Genomic DNA, 13,726 nt, shown 5'->3' with positions numbered 1-13,726 from the left:
GCAGGTAAGCTGCTCCAGCCACCGCGCCTGGGGCCTCCCGGGTTCCTGCCCCGCCGCCTGCAGGCCTCCGGCACAAATAACCCTTGCGCTCCCTCCAAAGTAAAGAAAGAGGGTTCACTGCTAAGGAGGGGACCTGCCCTCACCCACGGAGGGACTGAGGATGCTGGCCAGATTCCCGCCCTAGAAAGGGATTCTCCCTCTCCCTGATTGGCTGAACTCTCTGGCTTCCTGGGGCCGCGCTGGGCGGAATGCGCCTGGACGGGTCCCTGGAGGAGTCCTGCACTCAATCTTTAGGGCCCTGGCAGGCTAGCTGTCCTGCCCTGCCCATCCTGAGGTGGCCAGGAGACCCTGCCTGCTCACATTGTCCCTTTAAGGCAGGGATGGGGTGGGGCGGGGGGAAGGCGAGCCCCTACACAGTCATAGCAACCCCTGGTCCCCAGTGGTTCCCTAATCTCTGACCCATCATTCAGCTCAAAAGCCCTTCAGGCCTGGCCCATCCTTCAAGGCTGTGAAGGGTCTGCTCTGACACCGCCCCCCACAAAAAATTCCGAAACCATGGGCTGTTTGGTCCTCCAAGGTGCTTTGTGAATGCCAGCAGATACCAGCGCCCCCTGCATCCCAAGGAGGGGACAAGGAAGGGACGTGGGGCTGTGGTGTGGTTTTGTGGAGGTGCCAGGTTAGTTGCAGAGCCATTCCTTGGGCACCTACTAAGTGAAGAATGAGTTCTCACCCACCTGGTTCTTGGGCAGACCGACTGGGCACTTCTCCAGGACAGGGCCTTGGGCCCTAGGACCTCGCTCCCTGCCATGTGGACCCCCCAGATGGGAGGTTCTGCTCAGTTGGCCTCAGTGCCTGATGAGTTCTGATCCTGGGGATTGCCGGGTGCAGTGAGTGCCCACAGTATGCCAGGCCTGAGCTGGGCCCTGGGAACACAGGTGTCTCTTGACTGTGGGTGCCCTCAACCTGTGGCAGTCCCGTGCCTTTGCAGCCTACTCTTGTTGGGTCTGAAGGTCCCTGAGGGCAAGGCTTGGCTTGCTCCCCTGCCCCTCCTAGACTTGCTTAGGCCTGAGTCATGGCCCCTCCCCCTGACTGGGGAGGGTCAGTCCAAGTGGAAGCTACCAGGGCCACCCCATTGGCCCACTCCTGTTCTCAGCATCCCACCCGGCTGAGGGAGCAGGAAAGGTTCTTCTGAGGCTGCCTGGGTGGGGTGGTGGGTCTGTCAGGCCCTCCCTCGTCACACTTTGGCTATTGCATCATAGCTTGGAAACCCTGAGGTTGGGCCATGGGCTGTCCCTTCGAAGGATGTTGTAATCAGACTTGGACTCAAGGGTGCCTACAGTGAATGTTGGGAGAGCAGCTCCTTAGAACGTCAGAATTAGGTCAGCAGACCATTCCTCGCCGGGTCCCAGGCCTGCAGGGCCATCGCCAAAGGGGCTCAGCAAAGAGCCAATGCATTTGTCTCCACCACCAAGCCCAGCAAGACGGAAGCTTCAGGGCTCCAGGAAGCCAGCAGCCTCTCTTGTCCCTGCTCCCCAGGTGGGCAGCCCTGGGAAAGACCAGCCCCTCCTAGTCTTCCTGGGAAACCTGTAGGGTATGTGCTCAGCTCCTGTTGAAAAGGCTGGTGGTTCAAGGTCCTGCGGACCAGGTGATCTACTTGCAAAAAACCCAGCCCCGGAGGGGCAGTTCTCTTGAACACCCATTAGTTCTGGGGGCATCGGAGGGGCTCACCAGCTCCAGGCTTAGCTGAGGGTTGTCGTAAGGACTGAGTTAGCGTGGGGAGTGAGGCCCCGTGCCTGGCCTGTCAGAAATGGAGACCCTGCCCTACCCCAGCCCTCGACTCTGTGGCTCAGCTGCCTTGGCCACAGGGTCATCTGCATTGTCCTTGAGGGCATCTTCCAGTGAGGCTGACATGCCCCACTGAGTCCAGTGGTCACAGCCCAGACTTGCTTTCCTGTGGAGTATTTATCTGTGTAGCTTGGAGCTGCTCAGGCATGATGCGGGTAGGGAGCCCACCTGGGGGTCAGTAGTGGGGCTGTGGGACTGGGCACAAACCCCCCCCCTGGGCCCACTTTAACACATGCCTATCTGTGGCCAGGGGCCTTGGGCATGTGGTGTGATTTCTGGGTTCTTGTCCTTCCTGAGCCCCAAGGTCCTCCCAGGAAGCCGTGGGTGGGGCTGAGGCTAGAGGCTGTCACCACAGTCCTAACAGCCTGGCCAAGTGTGGCCTTTAGCTCCAGCCTCCTGGGACCCTCACCCAACCCATGGTGAGGAGGGCAGGGCAGCCAGGACGGCAGCCCTGTGCTCTCACGCACCTGGGGCACCCCAGGCAGTTGTTAGGATGAGAGGGCGGCTGCTCACAGCCCCCATGCCCTGGCCTCCTCAGGCTTCTTGCGACAGACCAGGGACCATCCCCAGGCAAGCAGCCGTCTCCCGAGTGTCTCTGGGCAGCTGCTGACCAAAGACCTGTGTGTGTGGTTGCCCAAATCTAAAGTTAACCCAGCCTCAGGCTGGGGATGTATTCCTTTGACCTCGGGAAGTCCCACTGTTCTTAGCACAGTGGCGGTAGTAGTGGTGGTGGGGCGCCTTTCTAAAGACAGTCTACTGCCCCCTGCCTGGAACCTGAGAGCGCCAGAACCCGGCGGTCAGAATGGACTGCGTCCTGGAGAGAGGTGTTTAGTCCTCAGACAGGGGCAAGCTCCCAGGGATCTGGTGGCCAGCCCCTCCTCCCACATGATTCTAGCCTGTGACTGAGCACAGGGTCTCCCTCACCTGCCGTGGGGCTGCTCAGACTTGCAGGACAGACGTTTGGGTGGGAAGTCCCCAGGATTACAGGGAGCCCTGCAGCATCCCTGGCCCGCCCATGGACAGCAGCCCCAGAGCTGTGTGTGTGTGTAAAGGGGATACTGCTGTGCTCAGAGGGGCCGGTAAGCCACTAAACCCTGCTACACTGGGAACGGCTGGAGGCGCCCTGCTCTGAATTTGACAGTAGGCTGGCCTCCCAGTCCCTGTCGCCCCACCCCCACCCCATGCAGGGGGCTGCTGCCAGGAGCCCCAGTGTCCATCTGGCCTCCCCTGCTACCCCAGGGTAAGGTGTGGAAGGGGAGTGGGTCCTAGGCTCTGGGGTTCAGGGAGAGCACAGGCCTCCTAGGACCCCTCATATGCTTCTCTGGGGAGAACGTGGGCAGCCTTGCCTCCTGTTCTGCAGAGCAGCGGGTGGGTGGCGGCTCAGAGCACAGCCTTCCTTCTACACTGCTGCCTCCCTGCTAGCCCCTCAGCTCCCCCCTCCGGACAAGCGCTGGTGGACTGGGCTGACAGTGGCCAGGGGCCCAGCTCGGGGGCCCAGCGCCTACTGGAGCAAGCTGCATCTGCTTCCTGGGAAATGGAGAAGCTGCAGCGGCCCAGGCGGGTGCAGCTCCCAGTCCTGCAGAGGGCTGAGCTCAGCAGCAGGAAGTTGCAGCGCAGGGGCCTCCCCCAGCTCCCAGCAGCAGGGGCTCCCTTCCAGCTGGGACTGCTGGCCCCACCACAGCCGGCCTGCCTAGAGACTCAGCACCAGCCATGAGGCCTCTCACGGTGTGGGGCAGGGTTCCCCAGCGATGGGGTCTGGCGGCAGCTGGGAGCCTTGGCTCCCAGACCCCAAAAGGGCTTTGGGAAGAATGGGTTCAGGAAAAGAATGTTTTATTTCCATAAATACTCTGGCTTTCACTCACAGGGAGCCCACTGCTGACCACGGACAGATGGACGGACAGAGAGGAGATGCCTTTAGGGTCCCCAAAGGGGCCAGGGCAGAGGGGGCGGGCACTATGAACCCAGGTGGAGCCCCGGCCCACAGTCACAGCCCCTCTGGAGGCGGGGGTGGTGGTGGGGAGCCCCTGGGAGGAGGAGGGGCAGCTGGGGTGAGTCAGCCTCCACCACCCCTGAGACCTTGGCCACAGGGCCCACTTGGATACAAAAGCAGTCAAAGCACACAGCAGAGAAGTGCAAACAGTTAGGGGTGCACACGCGACCCCCACATTCACCCGGTCCCATGGAGGAGGCCTGAGCTGTCCTTGGCTCCAGCCTGGCCCCCCAAGTTATGGCTGGGCCTTCCCATAAGGCATAAGAGACAGGCAGGGAGGGTCCCAGGCTGTAGTTGGGCTGGGCCTGCAGTCCTGGCTTCCCCGACGGCCCCACTCCCTGTCCAGGACCCTGAGTCCTTCTGGGGCTGGGCAGCCATCCGTGCCCAGGCTCACACTGCGTGGTGCCCCTGCAGTGCAAACCCAGACCCAGCCTCCTGCTGCTGAGTCTGGCTCCGCAGGGGAGGAGCTGGAGGCAGGGGAGGGAGGAGCTCCAGCTCCCAGGCCTGCTCTAGAGGCTGCCCCAGGTCTCAGGTGGGGGGAACTGGTCCACATCCCCCATCTCGTGGTAGGTCTGCTCCCCCATGGTGAAGAGCAGCTTGTAGCGGAGGCGGACCTTCTCCTGCGCGAGGGAGGGGGCAGTAGGGTGTCAGGGCAGAACCCCACCCCCCACCCACCCACCCCACCCCGCCCTGCAGAGCCCAACCGGCTGGCCATAGGACCCTCACCTTCTGGGGGTTGGCAAGGAGCAGAACCTGGGTGAGTGCTGTCGGGTGGACGAGGGGGTTGAACGCTGGCAGCTCAGAGCCCGAGGGAGGCTGCAGCCGGACTTTCATGATCTGTAAGCAGGGGCCGACGGGCCAGCTAGCGTGGCTTCCCCTCAGGGTGCCCTCCATCCCACCCCACCACACCTGCATTGTCCTCGTCACCTTGGGGACAGCCGACTGGAAGACAATGTTGCGGATGGGCTGGGGGGCAGTGCTCAGCATGGATACCACCACCACCAGCACATCTGAGCGGCCCGGCAGCGGGTCACGGGCGAAATGGAAGAGGACTCGGAAGCCATGCTGGTCGTACACAGTTACAGGCAGGATGCTGCCTGCAGGGGGAGGGGAGGAGAGTCTCACACAGACAGGGCCACTAGTTATGCCCTTGCCTCACCCCGGGGGAGCCTAGAGGGCAGGACTTTCCCAGCCAGGGGCCCACTGTTCCCTGGGTGGTCTGGGTACAGCCACTCAACTTCTCTGGTAAAATGGGGCATACTCCCCACCTCCTGGGGACATTGGGGGTGTGACACCTCAGGGGCCAGCCAGGTCACAGGTGGACCTGCCTTCCCACAGGAAGGCCTTGTGCCCGCAAGCCTGCTGCCATGGCCCTGCGAGTCCAGGCAGCTAAGGACTCCCCCAGCGTACCCCAGAGCCAGTCAGTGGCAGGGCTGGGCACGGCTCCCCTCCCTCTGGGAGCACTCACTGGGCGTGATGGACTCCAGAGGCACGGTGATGCTGGCCAGTGCCACCTCGGGGGGTGCGGGCAGCTGCGGGGGCCCGGGAGGCTCTGGGGGCGCGGTGGGGGGGAGGCTGGGGGTGCTGGCTCCGGAGCCGCTGCTGCTCTTGCTCTGTAGGTCTCGCAGTGTGAGCCGGGGGGCTGGCGGCTGCTTCTCCCTTGGTGGGGGGCAGAGCGTCCAGTCTTCATGGCCTGAGACCCTCAGTGCAGAAGCAGGCCACCAGTTCTGTCCCTGGCTGTGGGCTCAGCAGCAACCCCATCACGCCCACCCCGCTGCCCTTTCTGCTCTGTCCTTTCAGGCCCCGTCTGTCCCCTGGGCCCTGCAGTCTCTCTCACATAAACTATGCTCCGTGGGGGGCTCTGTGCCTGTCTGCTGTCCCCTGGACACAGCTTCCCTGGAGGGTCTGAGTGGGGTCCTCACCACCGCACTTGCTGGGATTCGGGGGGCAGCGACTGCTGCAGGAGGGTCTTCCCCAGGAGATCCAGGTCATCCAGAGCACTGCTGGCTGGCAGGGGAGGCGGCTGGGCGGGGGGCTCGGCACTCTCCGAGGACTGTTGAGTACACAACCAGGCAGGCACGTGGGGCTGGGCTGAGGTGGCAGTGACACCTGGGAAGCAGCGGGGGCGGGGAAGCCCGCTGTCCCGCCCACCACACAGACGGCTGGGATGGCAGCAAGCCTGCTGGGCCTAGGACCCAGCCCAAGGTCAATAGGGGGCTGGGCCTGGCCTGTGGCTCTGCTCCAGGTGCTGCCCCCTTCAACGGAAACCCTTATCTCAACCCCCAGGCTGGCCTGGTGAGATGCAGTTGGGGTTAGGGGTGCCACTGCCCTCGGCCCTCCTGCACAGGCCTGGCCTGGTTCCCTTCCAGGCTTTGGGTGCGAGCTAGGATGCCAGCCCCCACCTACTTGGAAGCTGTGCCATCCGGTGCTGTCCGAGTCTGGGCCTGAAGGAGGTGTGGGGTCACTTAGGCCTGAGGGGACAGAGATAAGGAAGCCACACCTTAGCTGGGGGGCTCTGGGCTGGGGCTCCCTGTCCATAGCTTTTCACTTCCTGTGTCCAAGAAGCTCGGTTTGAAGGGGAAAGCCCACACTTCCCGTGGGAGTCGGCATGCAGATGTACAGGCACACTGCTAGCCCATCCTGCCCCCAAGCTCCACTCCACACAGACACAGGGATGGGGCAGGGTCGAGGTGCGCTTTGGAGTCCATGGGCCCACTGCAAGGTGCTCCATTGGCTGCGCCTCCATGTCCCTCTGTGCCCCAACAGGGCTGGGTTGGCCCCGTCAGAGACCACCGTAGGGAGTGGCTGAGGAGAACAGGTGAGGGCTCATGGTGCGTGAGGGCCGGCCCGCTGGTTGCACCTCTATCCCACCACAGGGGTTGGACTTTGGCAAACTTGTGCTATTGCTGGCAACTCAGGAGAGCTTGGGGTCTGGTCTGCTTGGTCCCACTCAGGACCTACCCCAGGCCACTAAGAGTGGGGGTGAGGAGCATGTGGTGCAGGAGGGTGCAAGGGGACCAGCAATAATCAGTGGCCCCAGGGTGGGCGAGAGGATTCTGATGTTCAGGGGACGTGTGGCTGCTGTGACGGGTGACGAGAACAGAATGCATGGGACACGGGCAGACTGGAAATAGCCAGTGTCTTCTTACTCAGAAGGCGCTACCAATCTTGTTGCAAGGGCACGGATGGACGCCAACTTCCGGTGTGCAGGCAGAGAGCATCCGAATTAAAAGGGAAAAGAGAGGAAGAGGAGGTAGACGATGACGACAGAGGGGTGAAGTCACTTGTCCAAGGTTACACAGAAAGTGGCAGAGCCTGGACTTGAACAGCACAGGGCAAAACTGCTGAAGCCTGAACACGGTTCTGCCCCATGGTGCTGTGACCTTGGGCTGGTGGGTGGGGAGACGGCTCGGCCCACAGCCCCTCTGCAGGAGGAAGACAGGCCTTCTGTGTCCCCTGCAGAGTTACAGCTGCTCCGAAGCCCCTTGGAGCTCATCTCTGTGGTGGAACTGACTGGGTGGCAGTGGGTCTGGCTCGCTGGGCTGGCGCACTGGGTGGCACACTGAACTGCTAACTGCAAAGGGCAGTGTCTGGGGCCCAGCAGTTGCACGGAGGGAGGAAACTCTGAGGCAGCTCCTCTGTCCGATCCGTGGCAGTGGGTTTGGTGTAGTCCCCTCGTGTGTAAAGTGGAGGGGACAGTGTCATCCGAGTTAGAGTCCTTCTGAGTGAGAGTCAGTCTGATGCAGTTCCTGGCAGTGTCTGGCACCGTCTCTGATGACCAGGAAGTGGGCCTGGGAGGGTGGGAGCAATGTGCCAGGGGCCCAGCTGGGCAGTGTGGTCAGTCTGAGGTCCCATTTCCCCTCAGCCTCCCCGCCACGGGGTTGAGGGTCAGGACAAGTTCTGTGGTCCCCGGGCGGCCTCCCCCTGCTGGGGGGCCAGGTGCTGCCCAAGCGTGCTGCTTCCTGTTCCCATACCCTCTGTGCCTGAAGATGCTGGGGTTCGGGGACAGGAAGTGGAGAACACCCCTCGATTTGCTCAGAGCTATTTTCTCCCAGCTGGGGAATTGGCCTGCCACTGGACCACCCTCCATCTGTCAAAGGGGTGCGTGTGTGCGCCCACGCCAGCCCTGGGCACAGACGGAGGGGGACAGGTAGGCAGGGTTGTGGGTAGGGCCCTGGACATCCTGTGGTCAGACCCTCATCCACTGAACTCTTTAACAGAGTTGCCTTGCTGTGACACCAGTTGTTGGAGCAGCAAGGGTTCAGGGTGTGGTTCCCAGATCAGAGGCTGGTCCCCTACTGCCTGCGCCCCTTTAAATAGCTCTGTAACTTGGCACAACTTAACAGGAGTGTCTGGCTCGGCCCATAACGAAACCCAGCCACGCCAGGTGCTGCCCCTGTGTGTCAGGGCAGACTACCAGGCCTTTCTTCTGCAGGGCCTCTGTGCCAACCTTGCGGTGAGCAGTCAGAGGGGCCGACCCGGCACCACCCAGCCCTGGCTGTCAGGCCTGCAGCTCTGCACTCCACAAGCACCTCAGAGGCACGCAGCCGTCCCTCAGGATACCCGACAGGCCCAGTCCTCTGGGCTGTCAACACTTCCGGTGCTAGGAGGAAGAGGGGGACCTCCTGCCTCGACAGCTGAAAGTTAAGCTTGGCTGGGCTGCCTGGAACCCCCTACAGTGTCCCCAGAGTATATCTGGTATCTGGCTGGCCTCTAGTCCAGGCTCTGTCCTGGTATCAGCAGGCTGGGGTCAGGGGGCTTGCCCACTGTCCCAATGTCCCCCCTCTTCTTCTCAGTGGGTAGGAATGGGCTGGACCTTATCTAAGCTGCCTAATCAAGAGGTGTTCTCTGTGGAGCCCCCGCCCCCGCCCCGCTGGCAGTCCCAGAACAAGAGCAGTGTGGGGGCCGCCGGGGCTGCCCTCCTCACCCAGAGACATGAGCTCATCATCCAGCAGGGAGAGCGAGGCGCTGGGCTGCTCTGGGCTGGTCTGGCTGCCAGGGCCCGTGGATGCGGCTGGGTAGGTGGTGCCGGCAGAAGGGAGATCCAGGCCTGAGAGGTCCAGCAGGGCTGAGGTGCTCCCTGGGGGGGTGGGGGGAAGTTGGGCAGGTCCTGGGGGTACCTTCGCTCCCCAGGCTCCTGCCTGCCATCCCTGCCCTCCTATAGGGAATGCCCGGCGTTCTCTCTTCTTTGCTGGCCACCGCTCTCCTCCTTCAAGCCCCTGCTACACGTGTCTGTGTCTGTGCAGCATGCTCCCCCCAGCCCCGCCTCTGTCTGAGGAGAGCCCAGTCTCTAAGGCTCCCTCTGCCCTCGGAGAACTAAGCAGGAGCCTGATCTGTCTGGGACAGAAAAGCCTGCCTTCTCCACACATGCTACACCGCCCCCCCCTTCTCCCTTACAGCTGCAGGCTTGGCACCGCCATCCCCCAGCTCCCTCCCATCCCAGGACCTTCCCATCTTAAGGGGCTAGAGCCACCCTGCCTGCCCTTGTGGCCACCAGTTCTGAGGGGAACGCCCCTCAAGCCCCTCACCAGGGATTGGGCCGGCCGCAGCGGCATCACCATTGACCTCCTCGCCTTGCACCAGCTGCTTGTACAGGTTGATGACCCGCGTGAGGTTGTCGTTGGCCTGCAGGATCTCCGCTGGAAGGCACAGCCTGGTGTGAGGGGGCCAGGGAGGAGCCTCCCACGCCATCTGCTCCCTCAGGCCCCCAGGCCCCGGCTCTGCTGCCTCCTATGTGGTCCCCCACCCGCCTCCTTCCAGCTGTGGAGAGGGCCTCTGCTTTATCATCCGTCTCCTCTCCACGCAGACAGGGCCCCCTTCCCTGCGCTGTATGCCCATGGTCCAGAGCACTGCCTGCCACAAACCAGTGTCCCTCTCTCAGCTGCTCAGGTGCCAGGCTCAGAGGGCTTGCTCAGGGAAGGAGCCAGGGACTGGCACAGGGTGATGGCCAGTTTCCTGCTCTGCGTCCCATGGCCTCCTACAGGGAGCAGGAGGCCTTCCCTGTTTTTAACCCCTCTCCCCCGTGCCCCTCCTTCAAGCCCCTGCTACACTTCCGTGTCTGCCCAGACAGAGCTGTGGCGACGATGGCTGAGGGGGGCTGTAAGACCCTTCTTCCAGGGAGGCCGCTGAGGCACCCAGCCAGCCCTGCCTACCCCAGCAAGTCACTCTCCATCCTGTCCTGCCCCCAACACAGCCCAGACTTAGCCGTCCTCTCCACGTGGAGCACAGAGGGTAAGGGCAGGGGGGCCCCTGGTGGTGGCTCCTTCTAACTGCGGGTGCCGGCCTGTGGGCACTCACCCAAGGCCTCATCATTGTCCTCTGTGTCACTGGCCAGTCGGAAAAGCATGGGCCGCATCCGCTCACAGCGTTGGTAGAGTTCCTGGGGGAAGTGGGGTGGGCGGGTCAGGGCTTCCCGGGATCCTGGCACGGGGTGGGTGTGAGGGGAGGCAGGCACACCTTCATGAGGTCCTCACTGCTGGCTGCAGCCACGTGGCCCTGGCTGTGGCTCATCACCATCTCCGTCAGCAGCTGCACGTTGTTGTTCACCTCCTCGATGGCGTTCGCCCGCCTCGAGATCTTCTCCATCCGCTTCTGGTCCTGTGACACACGGGCATTGGGCCTCAGCACTCTGCCTCCAACAGAGGGCTGGCGGGATGGGCGGTGAGGCCAGGGGGGGTGCCCCAACCTGAGACCCTCACGGGGGCCATGCCTGCTGCGGCCCCCAGCGTGGCCAGAGGGCTCAGAAAGAGCAGGTCACATGACATTCTCACACTGCCGTCCAGAAGGCTGCTCTCCCTGCTCCCTGGTGCTCGCAGAGCTCACCCCCTCCTGCCTGTCCGGGTGGCTCGCCCCCCCCACCCCCTGGGCTGGCCCCACCCTGGGGCTTGCTCTCGCAGAGCACACGGCCAGACTCTCTCGAGGCTTCACTGGGAGAAGACGTGCTGAGCCCAGCGGTCTGCTGGGGGATGTCCGTGGCGGGGGTTCCGGGGACCACCTCAGCTCTGGGTGCTCAAGGATAAGGAACAGGCTGATTCTCCGGAAGCACCAAGTGCCTGCCACTATTTGTGAACCCCGAGAGTTCAGGCAAACTCCTAGAAAAAGTACCTGGAAACCGGACTCCCTGGGCCTGTGCTCCCTGTCCCAGGCCCCAGGTCTGTCCTTGTCCCGGGGCTGCGGCTGTCTGGCGAGTGCCTTTGGGAACAGGACATTTGCATGCTCTGTCTTTTCACTGGTTGTGGTCCCTTTCCCTGCAAACTGGCAGTCTTTTGGTGACAAAGGTCCGGCGTGTGCCCACAGCCTGAGCGTGTTCTCTTGGGCCCGGCAGACACTGCCGCCTCACCGTGAGGCGCTCACATACTGCATGTGGGTCGTCGTCGTGTACAGAAACCCACGCTCACTGCCATCGAGTCAGCTGTGACTCCGCGGGAGCCGCAAGGAGCCAGAACCGCTCCTGTGGGCTCCCAGGGCGTACACTTTACAGGACACCTGTTGTCCTGCAGAGCTGCTGGTAGGTTTGAACTGCTAAGCTTGGGGTTAGTAGCCCAGGGCTTTTTTGGGGGTATGTTTTTTTTTCTTTTCCAGAGGCCCTGGTGGCAGAGTGGGTTATGCATTGTGCTGCTAACCACAAGGCCAGCAGTTCTAAGCTACTAGCAGCTCCTCTGGAGAAGAGGCTGTCCACTCCTAGTCACGGTCTCAGATACCCACAGGGGCAGTTCTACTTTCTCTCAGAGGGGTCGCCCGAGGCTGCACTGACTTGATGACAGTTGAGTCTTTAATTTTTTTGTAAGGATATAATCTCAGACATATATACACCTACACAGGAGCCCTGGTGGTGTAGTGGTTACGAGTTGGGCTGCGATCTGCATGGTAGGCAGTTTGAAACCATAGGAGAGACTGGACGTTCTACTCCTGTACAGTTACCGTCTCAGCACCCCACGGGGGCGCTGTGATCCGTGGCAGCGAGCTTGGAGGCTCTTACACGCGCGCACACGTCTGTCTAGAAACAGCCGCGAGTTGCCTTCAAGGGAACTGCAGCTTCTGGAGGAAGCCTCCCATGTCAGAGAAGGGGCTCCGCAGGGTTTTCCAGGCAGGATCGTTGGGAACTGGATCAGCAGGCCCTTCTTTGTCGTCCTGTCTGGGTGACTCTCAACCTCCCATGTCTGTCTGGCTAGCAGCTGAGGCTCTCGTGCTTATCCGGGTGGTGGTGGTGGCGGTGGTGGTGGCGGCGGCGAGGGGCCAGTGCATGGGTTCTGGTTGAAGTGAGTCATCCACTGCCCAGCCCTGCAGCGCACTCGCACTCGCTGCTGGGTTTGAGCTCACGGTGGCCGCCACTGTGTCCACCCATCTTGTTGAGGGCCTTTCTCTTTCCCTGCCCCTCCACGTTATCAAGCATGACGTCCTCCTCCAGGGACTGGGCCCTCCCGACAACACGTCCAGAGCACGTGAGACAGTCAGTCTCGCTGTCCTGCCCTCTGAGGAGCACTCAGGCTGCACGTCCCCAGACAGGCCTGTCCGTGCTTCTGGCAGTCCGTGGGACGGGAGTAAGCATAGGAAGGCCTGACCGAGTTGTAGCTTTTCGACACCTGAGGCAGAACTTAGGGCAACTTTGCTAAGCAGGCCATTAATTGCACTCTGGAGACCAAGCCCAGAGGGACACAGCATTCCTGGGGGTGGGGGCTCTGAGGCCAGGGGGCAGTAGGGGGAGGTGGACCCTCCCCAACTAGCAGCCCGGTCCCAGGGGGCTCACAGTGGGGCCATTCTTACAGCCTGCCAGAAGCCCAACAGGCAAGGGTGTCCTGGCCCTGCCCACTAAGGTCTCCTCTTCCCCGCAGCAGCCTTTGGCTGGGTCAGTGCAGGGGTCTTTGTACCTCCCCCCACCCCGCTGCCGCCTCCCCGCGCTCCGGCTCAGCCCTTACCTCCTGCACCATGTCCTTGATGAGCTTGTTGGCCGCTCGGAGGTCCTCGGGGTGCGAGCTCTTCAGCAGGCGGGCGAGCACCTGAGGACGCAGCGGGAAGCATCAGGGCAGAGGGTGGGCCTGGGTCAGGAAGAAGGGGCCACTTCCCTCCCCACTTCCTGGCTGTGGGGCCAGAGCAAGGTCCCCAAGTTTTCTGGGAAGCGGAGACTGAAGGACAACAAGGCCTGTGCCTGGGGCTCGTGGTCTCCCTGGCTAGAGAGCGCCCCCTGGAGGATGGACGGAGGATGGAGGGAGGGACGAGCTCCAGGGCTGGGCTGGGGGCGAGGCTCGGTGGCCTCCTTCTCGGCACCCTCCAGGGCCTGCCTTCCCCATGAGCACGCGCCGCTTCAATTAAAATGACTCAGACGGCTACCGTGAGGCTCAGACAGACAGCAGGCCCACTGCCAGGCGCGCAACCCACCTCTGAGCGGCCCGGCAGGACGGCAGACAAACAGGGCGAGCCTGCCCAGAGGGTTTCCCAGAAGCTGCCGGTCACGGCCAAGCTTGAATTGCTGTGCCACCAGGGCTCCGTACACAGACTCGGACACTTGGGATCCGGTCAGCCCATGGCAGCCCTCGAACCGACACCAGGAAACCCTCCCTGCCATGTGAGGGCAGGGCAGGGCACGGAGTGTGCTCGACAAACAGTGCTAAGTGCGCTTGTACGTGTGTCTGCGTCTGTCCTGCCCATCACCCCTGCTGTGCTCAGCAGGCACCGCTACCCAGAGGGCTCACGTGCCCACAGGAGCCCTGGCGGTCCCATTTCTTCCTCTCACCTTGGACTTCTCCTCATCTTCAAAGATGACATTCTTGGCCCTCGGAGCAGGAGCAGGGAAGGTGGCATCCTCAGGCAGCTTGGGGTCAGACTTCACGATCCCTGGGGAGACAGCATGCAGCGGGGGCAGGAGGCAGGAAGGGGGAGGTCAGACTCTCTCCA

The 13,726-nt window shown here is 62.5% G+C and overlaps 1 protein-coding gene across 1 annotated transcript in view; it reads right to left on the bottom strand.

Moving 5' to 3' along the window:
• Positions 1-3,658: 3,658 nt before the first annotated feature.
• GGA1 (golgi associated, gamma adaptin ear containing, ARF binding protein 1) overlaps positions 3,659-13,726 on the bottom strand; it is a 16,663-nt gene continuing 6,595 nt past the window's right edge. Inside the window, exons 6-17 of the mRNA XM_004700239.2 lie at positions 13,566-13,666; positions 12,751-12,831; positions 10,292-10,432; positions 10,133-10,214; positions 9,364-9,474; positions 8,763-8,915; positions 6,242-6,306; positions 5,758-5,888; positions 5,304-5,494; positions 4,763-4,932; positions 4,562-4,672; positions 3,659-4,455 (exon numbers count right to left, since the gene is read on the bottom strand). Coding sequence (XP_004700296.1) covers positions 4,345-4,455; positions 4,562-4,672; positions 4,763-4,932; positions 5,304-5,494; positions 5,758-5,888; positions 6,242-6,306; positions 8,763-8,915; positions 9,364-9,474; positions 10,133-10,214; positions 10,292-10,432; positions 12,751-12,831; positions 13,566-13,666 — 1,448 coding nt within the window. The 3' untranslated portion in view covers positions 3,659-4,344. The remainder of the gene's footprint in view (positions 4,456-4,561; positions 4,673-4,762; positions 4,933-5,303; positions 5,495-5,757; positions 5,889-6,241; positions 6,307-8,762; positions 8,916-9,363; positions 9,475-10,132; positions 10,215-10,291; positions 10,433-12,750; positions 12,832-13,565; positions 13,667-13,726) is intronic.

This window comes from Echinops telfairi, unplaced genomic scaffold, assembly GCF_000313985.2.
Source record: "Echinops telfairi isolate 266 unplaced genomic scaffold, ASM31398v2 ScPeMD7_2;HRSCAF=8, whole genome shotgun sequence".
Lineage (NCBI taxonomy): Eukaryota > Metazoa > Chordata > Mammalia > Afrosoricida > Tenrecidae > Echinops > Echinops telfairi.
This window is presented reverse-complemented; position numbering and strand designations above follow the sequence as displayed.